At 35.3% G+C, this 17,398-nt stretch overlaps 2 protein-coding genes, 1 long non-coding RNA gene and 1 other non-coding gene across 4 annotated transcripts; 3 read left to right on the top strand and 1 right to left on the bottom strand.

The window, feature by feature from the left end:
• Window positions 1-3,915: 3,915 nt before the first annotated feature.
• On the bottom strand, window positions 3,916-12,330 carry LOC147555554 (uncharacterized). Its single transcript, XR_015235198.1, has 5 exons — window positions 11,747-12,330; window positions 11,378-11,442; window positions 5,242-5,597; window positions 4,859-5,159; window positions 3,916-4,206 (listed from the first exon to the last, which is right to left on the bottom strand). It is a non-coding gene; the product is annotated as an uncharacterized LOC147555554 (long non-coding RNA).
• On the top strand, window positions 4,578-8,387 carry LOC147555556 (inactive glucose-1-phosphate adenylyltransferase small subunit 2, chloroplastic-like). Its single transcript, XM_086663954.1, has 8 exons — window positions 4,578-4,978; window positions 5,069-5,659; window positions 6,202-6,378; window positions 6,668-6,771; window positions 6,950-7,061; window positions 7,253-7,351; window positions 7,420-7,551; window positions 8,046-8,387. The coding sequence occupies exons 1-8, from the start codon at window positions 4,775-4,777 to the stop codon at window positions 8,160-8,162; spliced, it is 1,536 nt and encodes a 511-aa protein (XP_086520080.1). The 5' UTR covers window positions 4,578-4,774; the 3' UTR covers window positions 8,163-8,387.
• On the top strand, window positions 11,923-12,000 carry LOC147555555 (small nucleolar RNA Z155). Its single transcript, XR_015235492.1, has one exon. It is a non-coding gene; the product is annotated as a small nucleolar RNA Z155 (small nucleolar RNA).
• Window positions 12,331-13,453: 1,123 nt separating the features above from the next.
• LOC147555553 (HhH-GPD base excision DNA repair family protein) lies at window positions 13,454-16,823 on the top strand. The gene is made up of 7 exons (XM_086663170.1): window positions 13,454-14,194; window positions 14,286-14,345; window positions 14,851-14,970; window positions 15,055-15,152; window positions 15,538-16,073; window positions 16,148-16,254; window positions 16,477-16,823. The coding sequence occupies exons 1-7, from the start codon at window positions 13,574-13,576 to the stop codon at window positions 16,561-16,563; spliced, it is 1,629 nt and encodes a 542-aa protein (XP_086519296.1). The 5' UTR covers window positions 13,454-13,573; the 3' UTR covers window positions 16,564-16,823.
• The last annotated feature ends 575 nt before the right edge of the window (window positions 16,824-17,398 follow it).

Here is a 17,398-nt window from a genome sequence, read left to right as displayed (position 1 = left end):
GATGTTGACTGCCGTTGGACCAAATTCTTTGGACCGAAATCACAACTTTCCTAAAATTTAATCAACACAAAAGAAGGTGATGAATTATGAATAAGACTGAAAGAGAATAAGCGTTTCTTTAGCCTTTAGACTAAGTAAACGGCAGAAAATTGAGAGACCTAAAGACAGGGAAAGGTTGCTTCTAGTGAGCTCTAGGTCTTCGAGGACTAGTGTCCATGGATCTTGAATGTCTTTCTTACACTTTAGTTACACTCTTTAATTATAGACGGCTATTATCAAATCATGAACAAGATTAAGTTCAAGCGACATAACTTCTTCTAGATCTCACTCGCTTTGAGCTTAGACGTAGAGAAACAAATGAATGTGATTTGCCAGATAAAATATGCATTCCGGCGGACCAAGCTTCACAAACTTAATGTAAAGTCAGTGTCATATTAAACTAGAAATGTCCAAATAATAATTCCTTTGATGATCAAATCAATGATTCTTTATTATATTCAGTTTATATAAAATGAATTTATATCATGTGGTTTGAGATCTGCCATCAAGGAAATATAAAAATGAGTATCAATATTCTTGGAAGTAGTTTTTGTTTCTAGAGCCATTATTAGTTGTTCAACAAAAAAAAAATAGAGCCATTATTAGTGGTTTATATGTACGTTTTAGTTGTCCATATTGACATCAAAATTTACATAAATTGAGCCATCCAAATCTTCATGTGGAGAAGAGGGAGCACGGGCGAAATGATTCTTTTAGTTATTTTTTCGGCATGATCGGAAAATCTAGTCTGTACAATGAATAAACATACAATTCATCATCACTTCTTATTAGTAATGTTTCAACTCGTCTTATATAAGTAACTTTGCAATACTTTGCATCAACAAGTACTCGACCAAGATATCGGTCAGAGAGCTGGTTTTTAAATTTTAACAATTTTTTACATGTGAGAAATGCAAGAAAAGTCTTAAAAGTCAAAGTCTATTACAGAACGAATTGGAATCAAATTTCGCGTTCCACACTCTTGATGGACAGTTGATTCTTTTTTAGGGATGGAGTAATCTGTGAGAGAGATAGAAGACAAGGTCAATTAGTCAATTGAGATAATTTTGTACGTTATCCCATGGACTTAGAGGGTGTTTGATTTTTTAGCACTTGTAAGTGCAACCACTTACTAAGTGCAACCACTTACTAAGTGATAATCACTTAGTAAGTGATATCACTTGTAAGTGTTGTGGCGTTTGTTTTCCATCCCTTCTAAGTGCTTGATTTTTGTTTTTATATTAATTCTAAATGTCATAAAAGTGAGAAATTGTCTATTTTGACCTTAAAATATTTACATATTAGTATTTCATACTAATTCATTGTGCTCCCGAGTTTTGATACAAGAGAATTATGGTTTATGAATACTTTGTTTTGAAAATATTTACCTCAAATAATTAAAAAGTATGATGGAGAAAGAACTTACGTTGCATCATAGAGTTTGGGTGGTTCCGTGACTAATGAAGGAAAAGATGTGAAAAAAATTTAGAAGAAAAGATTAGGTGAAGGATGAGTGAAGAAGGAAATGAGTAATCCCTAAAGTCATAAAAAGATTTTTTACTTATCAATTGTTTAAGATTTTCTTTGGTAATAATCATATTGGTAATTATTACATTTGGACAAGGATAAAAATGTCTTTTTTAGCACTTACTTTGACCCTACTTACAAGTGATATTCACTTATTAAGTGAAAAAACAAACGGCCTAAAATTGGCGGCCCACACTTATTAAGTGAAAACAAAAATCAAACACCCTCTTAGAAAGATTCTTTCTCTATTAATACACCAAAAACAAAACAAAGTCAGTGGGTTCAATCTTCTTCAACAAATTCATCATCTCTAACCATTAAAACCCAAAACCCACCGAACCCATTAACCCAAACTCTTCTTCAAATCTTCAATAAGTTCATTGAAGTTTCAATTCTTTTTCTTTGTAAGAAAGATTGATTGAAATATGGATGGTTTGATTCCTCTCGTTTATAAAGCGATAAAGAGAACTAAAACTCGTCGTCAATACAAATGTATTTCCCTTGGTGGTTCAACTGCAAAAATCAATTATGACATCGCCGATTTCTACCCTGAAAATCATCATCAACTTACCTATCTAACACCACCACCACCACCAGAAAAATTTGATGGGTTTCATGAAAAAAGTGATGGTTATCACAGGAGACATAAATCAGTTAGTGAATTATCTAGTGGTGGTGGTGGTGGTGGTGGTGGCTATTTCTCACCGGAAAAGATGCATCATATATCAAGAAGGGAGAATGAAGTAGAAGTAGTTAGAAGGTTTAGAAGTCAGCGTGGAATGCTTTCTTGCTTAAGTGGTTGTTAAATGTTCTCTCTCTCTTGATTCTTTGTCTTCTCTCTCAAGTTTTCCTCTGTTTTAAAACAGAGTAGGACTAAAACAGAGTTTTAAGTAAGTAATAATGGCTGTTTTCGGTTGTTAATTTTATTTGTTTGAGTGATTAAGGGTAAGTTAGGTGGGTATGTGCCAAATGATCAAATGGGTCATGATAGAAAATAAGAATCAAGATTGTAATTAATGAATGGTTTGAAATGTAAATATGATTGCTAATAAAATTTGGGTTTTTATTTCTTTTACGTCTCTTATTTGAACTAATCGATCAAGAAACGAACCACCTTGAAGATGAAGATGAAGTTTGAAACAGAGTTCTAGGTGGTAGACTTGGGAAGAAAGCTCACACAGTAATATAAGCTATATCCAATCCGAAAAGCTAGAGTCAGACATTCAGTCAGATGTAACTCATGGACACTCCGAAAAAGTTAGTCAGTTAGTTAGATGTAGCTCATGGACCAATTTGTTTTGCTACATTTTATTTCTTCTAGGATCGGTGAAATGGGAACCGTTAAACAATCATTAGTCTGTATTTGTACGGACTAACACGACATTTTGATCGAGGGACTTACTTCAAATCCCTAAATTATGAGTCTCTCTTTCATTTCCTCATTGCTTTCCGGATCCCTCTAAAACTATAAAGTTTAGATCTGTTTCAATTAGCTATTTATTGACAACCCTATGTATTTTATCTTCAAATAAAGGCATTCTAAGAACTTTAAATTTCTCTAGTATAAATGAACTCAAACAGGTGAATAAGGAGTTTAGGTTCGGCATTTGGCCATATCACGATCCGAAATAGGGATCACCATCGGAGCTACTCGAGGAGAGAAAGAAAACCATGATTAGATCCATGATTAACGCAACTAATGACAGCGATAATCGCATATTAAAGCCTATAGTTCTCTGTGTTTGTGCTGCACGGATTTTCAACTAAATGAATAGCACGTGCCTATGGCACATGTTACCTCGAAACGGGTATAGAACAATAATTAAAGAATGTATTAGTTTAATGAAAATGAAAACCTAATAGTACTTGTGTGAGTGGCAAAGAGGAACAAGAAGCATAAAAATCTTAACATGGGAAGACATACTTATCTTGAGAAGGACTTCATTCCAAATTCAAATTGCATTTGTTTAAGTAAAAGTTACTCCTCACAGAGCTTTAGGGTGTTCACAGGAATTGCAGGATCAAAATGGACCCCAAAGTAAAGTTTTGGTTTCAAACAACAAAAAGTTTTACTACCTAATTCAACCCATTTTTTTTCAATACTAATACTTACTCAGATAACTTCTACATTCATAAAATTACATCATTCCGCGGTTATAAATTTAAGATTGTTTGTTTTGTCTCACTCGTCTGAATGGTTGATTCAGATTTAGATCCAGACGAGTCAATTTCAGACAATAAAAGTAAAAGCAAACACCACCTTACTCCATAATTCTTATTTCTTCTTTTGTATTCCTTGACAAAATTGATCTTAGGGACCAAAGTGTCATCTAAGACGACGTCTCCGTGAAGGGTAAATCAGGCTAAACCAATCTATATTTATGTCATCTCAAGAAATAGTATAATACATAGAAAATTCTAGTTTGAAAATTACAAAAATGCGACGACATTCGAATACCATTGAGGAATACAAGTCACACTATAAAAGTGCTTAATTAATTAGTGATACAAGTAAAGAAGCTTAGAATCAAAAGCTAGAGAGAGAGAGAGAGAGAGAGAGAGAGAGAGAGAGAGAGATACCTTGCACTCTTGCAACCTCCTTGGTAAAGGAAAGTGAAACCATATCTTGCTTTTTGTTTCCTGCCCAAAATAACAATCCCACAAAGGATATTCCTATTTCAATGAAAGAGAAACTTGTAGATCAAAAAGAACAAACTGTAAATTATACAATAAATGACATGTAAGAAACTTAAACATAAGCACATAACTATGATATGGTTCTATTTCCTCGACGTATGTGTGAAGAATGCATGTCCAAAAAAGGTTGTAAAAGCCAATATACGAAAACATAGTAATTGTTAAGTTATGCATGAATCACGAGGCAAAAAGACGACCTATCTCGGGTAATTAGAAGTAAAGTAGCTAATAGAAGCTAGCTTATATATGAGGAACAAGAAAGGTAAATATTCTCTACTATTCTTTCTTTTCCTTTTCTTTCTATTATGAAATTCAAATTCTCTCTGTTCGCAAAGGACTACCAAGAAAATCTACAAAGAGTCTAGCCTATAAACTATATTGCTATATGCAGCTAATCTCCATGATTCAAGTGTGAGAGAGTTCTCATATCTAGGGTACTTTTGAAGCTTAATAGAAGAGAGATTCAAGAAACAAATACTCATTTTCTTCTCTCTATTTACTAGTAGTAGTAATGTTGCAGCTTTCTTTTACTAATAACATTCATGGAACAGTAGTAAAGGTACCAAGTCTAAGTAAGCAGAGAATAAGAACTCACCCGACGAGACTACATTCTTATTGTATTGCTTCTTCTTCGACTGCAGCTTCTTATACATCAAATTCACAGCAATCAGATGAGCACGATTCCAGTACTTCACTCTTTCCGCCTCTCAATCAAGTAAACCATTCTTTTCTTCATTTCAGCTAATGAGCTAAGTCGCTTCTTTATTCATTGACGTGTGTATAATTTGTTGGTCGATAAATGCAGAGTGTTGCAGCAATTGTATTTGGCGACGGATCGAAAGAATCGTCAAAGAGGCTATACCCATTGACGAAGAGAAGGTCTGAAGGAGCAATTCCTATAGGAGCAAAATACAGACTTATAGATGCAGTAATTAGCAACTGTATTAATAGCAACATCACCAAGATATATGCTCTCACCCAGTTCAATTCCACCTCTCTTAATTCCCATCTCTCTAGAGCTTATTCTGGGGCAGGCCTAGTTGGTAAGCAAGGTTTCGATGTCGAAGTTATTGCTGCATACCAGAGCCCTGAAGATCAAGGCTGGTTTCAGGGAACAGCTGATGCAGTGAGAAGATGTCTGTGGGTACTAGAAGATCAGAATTCGATAGTTGAGTTTTTAGTCCTTCCAGGTCATCATCTCTATAGGATGGACTACCAGAAACTTATAGCAGCACATCGGAATAGCAGTGCAGATATCACTCTTGCAGCTGCTGCTTCTTCTCATTGTACAAGGATCAATGGGTATCCCAGTTTCGGCTATGTAGACGTAAATTCTGAAAATCAAATTCTTGAATTTAGAGAGAGACCAGAAGCCAAACAGTTGAATCCTACTGCAGTAAGTTTTTCGTATCTATAACTGTGCCCCTTATATTACAATCCGAATATACTATATCCTACAACATGCAGTTTTATTATTGACAATATCGGAAACAAGTACAAGAAAAGTTAGTACGTGGTTAGTGTTACAACCACTTGACTAAGGACGACCGTAGTACAATTTCATCGTTACTAATGCTCAGAGTTCAAATCTTTTGAAAAATATTATTCGAATTTAATGTTCAGGAAAATCATTTCCATTATTTTCAAATGCATACTTCTATTATAGTCTAAAAGTGGAAGTTCTAGGAGAATTTTTACAGAACAAGTGGGAGGCATAAAGATAACACATATTAAGCATTCTTTTCTCTTTCTAGCTTTACTTTCCATTTTACTTATATTCTTGATTGCTTAAGAAGTAAGAGCAAAGATAAAATACAACGAATAGCACGCAACTATATAACACACAATCTCATAAAAAAAAAGAAGAACTATATAACACACACACACATGTGGGTCGATACGTCTTTAGAAAGCTCTAATAAGAAATATACTTGTCAGAAAGCAGATCAGAGCTCAAGAAAATCAAAGGACGGCAACAATGGTAGTAGTTATAGGAGCATGGGGATATATGCCATCAAGAAAGAGGCGATGATAAAGCTTCTACGAGACCACTTCCCTAAGGCCAATGACTTTGCAACTGAAATTATACCAGGAGCATTTAACATGGGAATGAAGGTAATAAATTCTTTATGTTAATTTGATCATAACCAAATTTGCACTAGTTTGTGTATAATAGCCTACTAGGTGAAACTAAGATCTCAGTTCGCTCTTAAGCTCGATAAAGGATTAACAATTAGTATTTTACCCACATCAAAAATCGTTGAGAATGTTAGAAATTGAGATCTTAAGCTTTTCAAAAAAAAAACGATAGCATACGTAAATAAACTTGAATCAGATCTTCTCTGTAAATTAACAGGGTTCTTTTTCCTTTTATTGATACTTAGTTCTTCATTTTTTGGATCAGGTTCAGTCTTACATCTTCGATGGGTATTGGGAAGATATGACAAATATCGAAGCATTTTACAGAGCCAGCATGGAAAGCACAAAAATATCAACCAGTGGATATAAGTCAGTAATATAAGTCAGTGGTTTTCTTTTTCTTTTCTTTTCTATACTATTAACATGTAAATCATATGTCGTCAAACTATCTTTTTTATAGCCTCTAACTTTTTAACTAATTTTAGTTCACTTGCCAAAGTAGTAGTATAAAATTCAACTGACACAAATCTAACTCTTTTGAAAGCAGCTTTGATGATAGAGATCATATGGTATACACTTTACCTAAGTGCCTCCCTCCTACTCTGATAATGGATGCTGTTATAACAGATAGTATCGTTGGAGACGGTTGTATACTCAATGTAAGGAACTCGTACCTCTCAAGGACATCATATTCATGTGTGCGTGCATATATAACGCTCTATATATTACTTGCGGACATGCATATTCTTCATCAAATATAAAAATTCTCCATGTTTCCGATATTTATTTTGGGTCTTCTTTCTTATTTATATGTTGGGGGTTGATCAATTAAGCACATATATGTACACAGAGATGCAAAATCAAAGGCTCAGTAGTTGGTATACAAATGAAGATTGGAGATGGCACTATAATCGAGGATTCAGTGTTGATGGGCACTGATATATACCAAGTGAGTAAAAACTAAATTATGCTAAAAAGAAAATTTAGGAGGTCTGCTCAAAGTCATTGTGTCTGCAGCAAACAGGTAATGAGGAGCAAAGGAGTGGGAGAGAGGGAAATGGCATAAGCATTCCTGTTGGGATCGGGGAAGGCTCTTATATAAGGAAAGCCATAATAGATAAGAATGTGAGAATTGGCAAAAATGTCAAGGTAATGATAAATCTCAAAAATAATCTTCCAAATGAACTACTACCTTTATCTAGTAACGGTGGCACAACCGGATATAATTGGCTAGCTTGGCTAATGGTAGTACGTGCCTCTCTCTAGGACTTCGGTCGAACTTTAAAGCAAGAGTAATATGCACTAGAGAAATTTATTACAGATTGACCACAGGTCATGCTTTTGTGAGATTAATTATGTTTGTAAGATCTTGACGGGCTCATCTCATGTAGTCTTAACTCTTAAACAAGTCCAATTTTCAATACTGAACAAAAGCTTTTGTAAAATTGAGGGATATTAGAGATGGGGGTCAAAGAAGCCTCGAAAAAAGGTAAAACCAAACAAGTTCGACAGCTATACCGAATATATCAAATGTAAAACAAAGTTAATGCCTAGAAGCATCTCTAATTTACTGACTCGGAAACATATAGCAATAATATGTATGAACTAGTATAAACCATCATGTGTTTTGATTGTTTTCGTAGATCATAAATAGAGACAATGTTCAAGAAGGAAACATGGAAGCTTTGGGGTATGTTATCAGAGGCGGAATAGTCATTGTTTTAAGGAGTGCAGTCATCCCAGATGGAAGCATCCTATGATAATTATGGTGCCTGCAATTTGGCTTTTTCAATCTATGAAGTCATTTATCTAGAAGAAAAGAGGTGTAGCTGCAGAAACATAAATTTATTTGAATTTCTTTTTCAAACTCTATTTCAGAGTTCAAGAGGACGAAAGAAAGTAAAATAATTACTTGTTTTCTACCCTTCTAATAAACGTATTAGAATAATAGGACTCTAATTTAATTTAATCTTCCCTTTTATCCACTTCTTTTCTTGTTGTTCTTGTTTTCTAACTTTTCATCAATCACTTATGTGGTATTTTACATAAAAGAGATGGGAGAAATTATTAATACTTGATAAGAAAGAAGAATAAGAGGAAACAATGGCTGAAAAACTAGGTTGAAAACCTAATCATGGCATAAATAAACATTGTTAGATGTTGGAAACAAGTGGTTTATCCATGGTTTTAGAATGAAACCTCATACTGATAATGTAAACAGAGCCTAAACGACGACTGCTAACCAATCCGTTTACCAAGGTTTAAACTATAAACAAATCTTGTGAACAAAAGAGAAGCGCATGATAAACCTAGTTCGGAGTTCTACTTCTTAAATTCTGAATGGTTCATACTTCATACCTTTTTTTTATGAACTAAGGCTATTGCCTGAAATTTATTAGCTACTAGAGCAAGAATTAATGTTGGCAAAATCTGTCGCCAACTGACTTACAATGCAATTAGGAGTCTGATAAATCTCCATAGTTTGATCCAGATTTAAGTTAACAGTATACTTTGCTAGCAAATGAGCTACAATATTAGCTTCCCTAGGACAATATGAAAACTCAACTTTCCGAAGCCTTAGTATATCTGTTTGAATTTCCAAAACGATCGGTCTTATTCTCCATGGCACCTCTTCTAAATCCTTCGAGCATGCATTTATAACTGTCATGGCATCACCCTCTATTATACATTCAAAATCAAGAAGTTGTAGTGCTAGGGTTATTGCCAATTTGGCAGCTCTTGTTTCTGCCTCCATCGCCGAGGAAGATGAGTAGCTAGCAGTTAATGCCATTACAAATTCTCCTTTATCATTTCTACATACCGCAACAACAGTAGTTTTTTCGTTCGTATATGCAGCATCAAAGTTAACTTTTAACTTGCCTAGGTTTGGTGGTACCCAGAATTTGATATGAGCTTGAGGTCTTTCGTCTTCAACTTGGTCGAAATTTAATATCGATCCCGAAAATTCTGCATACATGAGTTGAGCTTCTTGAATGATTCTATAATTATCCGGAATTATATTCTCGAACGTACATTTGTTGTGTGCTTTCCACAAAAACCATGCGACATAAATTCGCAAAGCTATAACATCTTCACCCTCATCGCGCTCATTAACCATTTGCGTAGTATATGCTTAAAATCATCATCCCCGTCAACTCTTAAGTGTAGCGGATAACTCATCCAAGTCCCTCTCGCCAATCGACAAGTTCTAAATAGGTGATCCAAGTTTTCTTCTTTCTCCTGGCATATTGCACAAATTGTTGAAGCTTGTAGATTAAATTTCAATGCTCTCTTTTTGGTAGGTAAGGCATCGTGTAAGATTCTCCACACAAAAGTTCGAACCCTTGGCGCAAGTTGTATATTCTTTTATACCCTGTTCCATGATAGTCCACATGGTAATGTCATAGAAATTGATGAAGTCAATTTCTCTTTGGCAATACTAGTATATAGTGATTTAGTAGAGAAATCGCCTTTTTCTGTATAAACCCAAATAAGTTTGTTGTCTAATCCTTGATTATTTAGAGGAATTTGGAGAATCGCTTTCGTTGATAATTCATCAAAGATCTTCTTTACAAGGTTCTCATTCCAGTGCCCGTCTGGATCAATGAGATCTTTAACTAAAAAGGTATTCTTCTCCTCATAACCATGATCATTCTTATTTGGTTAGAATCCCCTTAGGTTCGGCACCCATGGGTCATCCCAAACTCGAATTGTATTACCATTCCCTACCATGAAACAAACCCCTGTTTTTAGAAATTTTCTCATCTCCAGTATACTTCTCCAAGTGGAAGTAGATGACGATTTTGCCTCATAAGTCCAGAAGTTATTAGTCTTCAGATATTTTGCTTTCAATAACGGAACCCATAACGCATCTGGTTCTGTCAAGAATCGCCAAGTTAATTTCCCTACCATCGATTGATTTACCATACCCATATCACGGATGCCCAATCCTCCTTCTTTCAGACCTGCTTGCATCTTCTTCCAATTCAAGTAATGCATACCTATAAGGCCATGTTTGGTGCACGAGAATGAAATGTGATTACCAAGAATCACATTTCAAAATAGTGTTTGGTTCTGGATAAGACATCATGAATAGCATTCCGGGGAGGAATATCATTCCTCTTACAAGTGGGTACCAACCCAACAGAAAACGGTTCGCACGGACAACTACCCATCCGGTCCGGGCGGAACAGAGGCAACTCAAACTTGCCCGTTCGGGCTACCAGACAAAACAGACGGGCATTTCGGTTTTTCTTTGTAAAAATGTCCGTCTGTGTCAGTTTTTTAGCCGGACATGTCGGGCACCGGTCAGGCAGGCCGGGTATACATCGTAATTTGTCAAAAATAAAAATCATCAAGTTCATTAACTTAGTTAACAATAACAACAAAATTAAAAAGACCGAGATAAAGGATCACCGATTAGAAATAAGCTTCTTAGAGAAAAATCAAAAGAGATGAAAGCATCGATTATGATCAAGGGTTAGGATTTCGCCATTGAAAACCAGAAGAGACATGACTTGAAGAGAGCGGAAGAGAAGAGGAAAGAAAATGGTTGGACTTCTCCTGATTTCGAGGGTTATATGTCATAGCTTAATCTAATCTAACACTACCATCTTACTCTAAACATTTAATGGTTCATATTTCTTATGGGTGGATATTACGGATGGGTAAATGGACAACCTAAACGGGCGGATTCCGACGGCACACCGGTTAGGCCTCCTTGTCCGGGTCCATCCACTAAACATATATTGGTTGGGCGGGTTTTGACCGGCTCGGTCACCAGGCGTCCACGGACCCTTCGGACGCGGGCGGATAACGGGCCACAGGTCAAAATCCCAACCCTAGCATCACCAAGTTGTATATAGAATCATTTTTATTGAATTCATTAGTAAATTAACAAGCATAAGAGATTATTTGTATATATCATCATTAATCCTCGACAAAATTTCTAACTTCAAAATAACAATGCTCTTACCTGTTCATGAGAACAAGATCCACTCTGCTGTTGTAAGGAATTCCTGAACACAAAAAGCTGCTCCTCTGAACATGAAAAAGAAAAAATTGGGTTAGTCTATTATTGACCGTTGGATCTAATTTTACCTTCTAGGGTTTTAATAGAGCAAAGAAAAGCAGCCGGTGGAACAAAACCCTAACCCTAATTCTAGTAATCCAGCAGCTATTATCTTCTTCTATAAATAACCTCATTTTCTCAGTTCTAACATCACTGGCAAAGCGATAAAGGGATCACTTTCCTAGTATTTTTTTTTGGGTTTTCTCTTTCTGATTTTTTATTGATTTTAAAAGAAGGAAAAATGGGATTGAAGCAGAGATGTTGAAAACCTACCTATTTAATGAGGGGAAAATATTTTCCTTTGATTATAGATTTTTATGTTTACTTCTGAGCTTCTCATCCTATCCTTCAATCTACTTTTTCTTTAATTTTCTTTTTTTTTTTTAATGGGAAATTTTGTTTTTTTGTCGATTTGGGTTTTGATTGAATTAGGGTTTCAGAGAAATGGTTGTTGACGTGATGAGAATTTAATCGGAATTTAATAAAATGTCGATTCTATAAATCAGACTACAATTATCTGATCAATGCCAAATCTCTAAATCTGAATCTATCAATTTGAACTTTTCCAATTCTAATCGAATTTGAAGAAGCGAATGCCGTTACAATTTAATGGTGAGGTTTTCCATGGAAGAGAGAAGATTGGGAAGCAAGATCAGAGAGAAAGAGAGTTATACAAAATCACTTACAGTATTAAAAAGCGATTTTGCACTTGTAAATAAGTGACTTTGACTTATTAACAAAGGTCACTATTTTTGTTGAGAAATCGAGTACGATCTACCTTAGTCGTTACAAGGCATAGATACATCACGAAGATGTGATAAACATGATAACATTCTTAAACCAAGAAATTTGTTACAACATAAGAGACTAATTATTACATTACAATGGAGGTGACTAACTAAATGATGGGGCAACTGTTATAACCTAATAAGTAAAAGTTAATTGAGTTTAGTTATATTTTTTGCAACTGATAAGAAGAATATCAAAAAGTGGGAAAACTAAAAAAGAATCTCAAACACACCTTTCCTTTTATGTCGTTGGAATATAAGTGAGTGATGAAGAGAGGAAGAGACAGAAGAGGTAAGAAGAGAGAGGAACAAGTGTGTTGTCGAAATTGGTAGAGGAGGTCGTCGGATGGAAGAAGTTGAAAAATATATGGATTGCGGTGTTTGGAGGAAACAAAATGTTTTGTTTCCACAAAGAACTTTGTTTCCAGTACCTTAAACACAAGACAAATTAATTCTTAATCGAACTTAACAATAGCTAACATAATTCTAGCTAACTAAGGCAGAGGCTTCAGGCTTCCAAAATATTGATACGCATTGATACTTGTAAATGTTAAGAAATCAAAAACCCCAATTGATCAACTAGAAATGAAATAGAGAGTTAGAGACATAAATTTCAAAGTATAATTTATCAGATGTAAAGAGACAAATAGACGAGTTTGTCACATCTTAGGAGCTAAATTCAAATCAGCGGTAAACATTTGATAGTTGGTTTTATTTTTAGAAAGTAATACCAAGCAAAAGGGAGAGGTTACACTCCCCACAAGAAAGATGAAATCATCTTTGACAACCAAAGAAAATAAATAGTAAACAATTATGTAAATTTATTTTTTGTTAATTTCAATTTGAACCTTTGTTTATCATGTTGTGAATATCTTTGTCGGAGAGAAGAGAGCATTAGTATCAACCAGAAATACTAAAAAAAACGTGACAGACATTTCTATGTAAAATCTTGATAAAATTCCCACATGTTAAAAGAAAGTGTGAATTCTGATTTTCCCGCAAAAAGACATATCCTTCTCTAAGAAAGACAAACAAAAATTACTTATTTTTTATTCACCTAATATTCTAGCTTTTGATATAAATGTGTTTTTATAAAGCGTAGTAAACAACTAAAATGGATTTTTCACAAACAGTCAAACACGCTTGTTTAAAGCGCTGAAAAACAAGCTCATAAAATAAGCTATATGCTTACGCAAACAATGTGCAATGAGAAACAACAACTTATAAACCCAAGCCCTAGCCTACCACCAAGTTCTAGTCTGGGCCATCTTAGATTGTCCTGGGAGGTTGGGACCATTCCCATTTTGGGGACATGATTTGGTCATCTATTATTTCCTTCACCATCCCCACTTTTCATCCTCAAAGTTCAAAAAATCATATTCAACTTCCCAACCAGTCCTTCCTCTTGGCGGGAAACTCTTCTTGTTCTTCAAATCATTTGAATTCTCTGAAAATGTTATCAGATCCATTATCATCCATGCCCAAGGTCAAGAAGGAAGAGGAATTAGAAGAAGGAGAAGAGGAAGATGATGGGAGGTGGGAGAAGAAGAGGCTAGTGATTAGAAGAAGTTTAAGAGTTAGAAAGAAACCTAATCAAACAACCACCACAAACATAATCACCCCCAAATCGAAAAAGAATCAGACAAATTTTGTTGTTGGAGATATTGAAGATTTCCCAGATGAGCAAATCCTTGGGAAGATTAGGGCATCTTTACTTGAGTGGTATGATCAAAACCAGAGGGTTTTGCCTTGGCGGAAGAGAAGAACAGAAGATGTAGATAAAGATAAAGAAGAAGCTTCAAAAAGAGCTTATGCTGTTTGGGTATCTGAAATTATGCTACAACAAACTAGGGTTTCTACTGTTATTGATTATTTCAACCGTTGGATGGATAAATGGCCTACCCTTTATCATTTAGCTCAAGCTTCTCAAGAGGTACATTTTATATCCCAAAATTTTCATCTTTATCATCTACCCTTTATTTGTAGTTGTAATTCCATTCAGGTTCTTCTTCTTCTTATTGCAGGAAGTCAATGATTTGTGGGCTGGTTTGGGATACTATAGACGGGCACGGTTTCTATTAGAGGTACGTTTGTTCTCGTCTCGAACCATTTCGTTTTCTTGCAATAACTTAATGATATGTATCTTTCCCAAATTTGATCAAAGGTAGAACTTTTTCTTTTTTGGGTTCAACAATTTTGTCCTGATTTTTGCTAAACGACGATTGTTTCCTTCAAATGAAACAATCAAGGGGATATTTTTCGAGCGCAATCGTGTGAGATTGAGTCGTTGATTGTTAAGAACCAGTTAAAGGACAAAAATTTATTTGGTGTAAAAATGAAGTGAGTGTCCTAGAACACTTCTATATATATGTTCAACTTTGAATCGAGATAGGAGGTTTTGGAAGTTCACTGATATTTTGAGCAGATGAGCTATGTCTTATTTCGTACACATGCTTGACGAAAAGGTGTCAAAACACCTCACGTCGAACTATATAGTTATATATCACCCTCTCCATTACCCTTTGGCAGTCTCAATGCTTATACTACTAATTATATAAGTTGTTCATGAGTCTCCATGTCATGTGTTAGGGAGCCAAAATGGTTGTTGAAGGAGGAGGTGAGTTTCCTAGAACAGTTGCAGCTCTACGTAAGGTACGGGGAATAGGAGATTACACAGCCGGAGCTATTGCTTCTATAGCCTTCAATGAGGTAATTATATTGCTTTGTCTTTTCTGAATTTGAACCAAAGAAAACCCGTCTTTTTTTTTTGCACTATTGAGCTTCACATTTCAGGCTGTGCCAGTGGTTGACGGAAATGTTGTTAGGGTGATTGCTAGACTGAAAGCTATTTCTGCAAATCCAAAGGAGTCAGAAACTATCAAGAATCTCTGGTGAGCTTTTAGGAAACCAAAATCTGTACTTGTTTCTCATACTTTTGTTTCTTACCATTTCAATATTCGTAATGGGAACGTAAGAAAACCTATCAGTGACTGGGTAACAAAACAGTTTCCGGTTCTTGTATGTTTCCTTGATTCATGTTCGTGTATCTTTAAACTCACCGAACTCATATAGCTCTCTAACTTCCGAACACTTCATAATGTTCTTAGGACATACGAGGAGGGTCATCCTGGCAATGGGTCTAGAAAAACCTCGTAGACTTTAGTATGACTAGTATACCTCTTTCAGTTTTTGACATATATGAGTTTGGGTATTGTCTCAAAGTTTCTTTTTAGTTTTCTTAGTAACTTTCTTACTCCTAAATGTATTTTATTTAAGGAGACTAGCTGGAAAACTAGTAGATCCTCATAGACCCGGAGATTTCAACCAGGCTCTAATGGAACTTGGAGCAGTCATATGCACTCCAACAAGCCCCACCTGCTCTGCCTGTCCTATTTCAGAACAATGCCGTGCATTTTCACTATCCGCAAATTCTCAATCAGCTCAGGTTACTGATTATCCTATAAAGGTTGCAAAACCGAAACAAAGACATGAGTTTTCTGCTGTTTGTGTCGTTGAGATATTAGAAGACCAGAAAGGAATCTCAAATAGTATGAATAATAGATATTTACTTGTAAAAAGACCAGAAGAAGGGTTGTTAGCAGGTCTGTGGGAATTCCCGTCTGTTCTTGTGGACGAGGAAGTTGATTCGATCATGAGGAGAAAAGTGATGGATGAGTTTTTAAAGAAGTCATTCAAGCTTGACATCAACAAATGTAGCATACTCTTGCGAGAAGATGTTGGCGATTTTGTTCACATTTTCTCTCACATTCGACTCCGAATGTATGTAGAACTGTTAACCGTCAGTCTAAAAGGTAATGATGCTTAACCTCTCTCTCTCGCTCTCTCTTCACATTGTATGTTATGTAACTGTTCTTGTGACATGAAGGTGGGTCAAGAATCTTGTCTGAGAAAGAAAATAAAGGCACTATAGTCTGGAAGTGCGTCGACAGCGAGGCCATTCAAGGCCTAGGACTGACATCAGGAGTAAGAAAGGTAATATTGCAGCTTACAATTAAACTCTTTCTGATATTTTTTAGGCCAGACATCATAAGAAACTCGAACACATTTTACGCTTATCGGAACGTTTTTCATTTCAACTTAAATCCGTCTTTTGTTCAAATTTTACATGTAAAAGCTTCTCCTTCTTGGCCTAAATCTGTCTAGTTTAGAGTTCTTGGTCTATTAACAATGCAACTTATTGGTTTTCTGATTTAGGTCTACAATATGATTAAAACCTTCAAGCAGAAGAGCTTGCCCATAAATCCTGGAAGCCGAAAAAGAAAAAGTACTTCAACAAAGTAAATTTTGTCAAACAAAGTCGTCGGAAAGGGTGTCCATTGTTGATTCTTGCTCCATATCATCATAAGCTTGGAGGTGTTCGAAAAATCGTATATTAAGAGTAAACAAACTGTAGATTGTTTTCTTGTTGAATTTTATCTTCTTGTTAGATCAAAATTTTTGGTAAGTTATTGTTCCATTATATTCTGTAACTTCTAAGTTATTGTAAAAATGTGTGAACAAGATCAAGTGAAAACAATGATAAGGTTTCAGATTGGACTCAAGTAATTCTGATTCAAGCTTCTGTTAAGTAATTTCTATTCACATTTTTTCATAAATTATGGGTGTTGGTTTGGTGAATACTGCAAGATGTATGTTCTAAATATGACTGAAAAGTCTGAAAAGATGCCATAGGTTTTCACGTGTAAGAGATCAAGAAAAATAGCCTTGGTGGTGTTTGCTTTTTCGTTTTTCTGAATCTGACTCGCCGTATAGTCTGACTGGTCTGAGTCTATGCCGTCTAAAATCTAAATTTGACTTGTTTTGGTTTGGGACAACTATTACTTCTGTCAAGAGTATGGAATAGTGATTTGAGGTTATTCCAAGAGTATTAACTCTACTCTTAGTATAAATTAATTATTTATGTCGGACTCAAATAGATTCAAGGATAGCTCGTCTCCGAGCGTAGGGAATTATAATAGTTTCTATCGTTTGGTGGATCGTCTGGAGTCTGGACTAGAAAAGCCTTCGCAACAAACAAAACTTCTTACCCATCATAGAATTAAGTCTTGATATCAAAAACGAAAAACAATATAGATAACTGCTGAAGCTTGAAGCTTTACAAATTATACTAATCAAA

This window comes from Eschscholzia californica, unplaced genomic scaffold (genome assembly GCF_041429995.1).
Source record: "Eschscholzia californica isolate CP2 unplaced genomic scaffold, dmEscCali1.0.p SCAF_2, whole genome shotgun sequence".
NCBI classification, from domain to species: Eukaryota; Viridiplantae; Streptophyta; class Magnoliopsida; order Ranunculales; family Papaveraceae; genus Eschscholzia; species Eschscholzia californica.
The sequence above is the reverse complement of the archived record's forward strand: the minus strand, read 5'-3'. Positions and strand labels throughout refer to the sequence as shown.

What these genes read in the sequence shown, in the direction of transcription:
- LOC147555553 (XM_086663170.1), top strand. Translation starts at nt 13,574, where the DNA reads ATGATTTGGTCATCTATTATTTCCTTCACCATCCCCACTTTTCATCCT. An exon ending in TAGCTCAAGCTTCTCAAGAG is followed by an intron (nt 14,195 to 14,285) that starts GTACATTTTATA and finishes TTCTTATTGCAG; the next exon opens with GAAGTCAATGATTTGTGGGC. An exon ending in TGACATCAGGAGTAAGAAAG is followed by an intron (nt 16,255 to 16,476) that starts GTAATATTGCAG and finishes TTTCTGATTTAG; the next exon opens with GTCTACAATATGATTAAAAC.
- LOC147555556 (XM_086663954.1), top strand. Translation starts at nt 4,775, where the DNA reads ATGTTGCAGCTTTCTTTTACTAATAACATTCATGGAACAGTAGTAAAG. An exon ending in AACAGTTGAATCCTACTGCA is followed by an intron (nt 5,660 to 6,201) that starts GTAAGTTTTTCG and finishes TATACTTGTCAG; the next exon opens with AAAGCAGATCAGAGCTCAAG. An exon ending in GAGACGGTTGTATACTCAAT is followed by an intron (nt 7,062 to 7,252) that starts GTAAGGAACTCG and finishes ATATGTACACAG; the next exon opens with AGATGCAAAATCAAAGGCTC.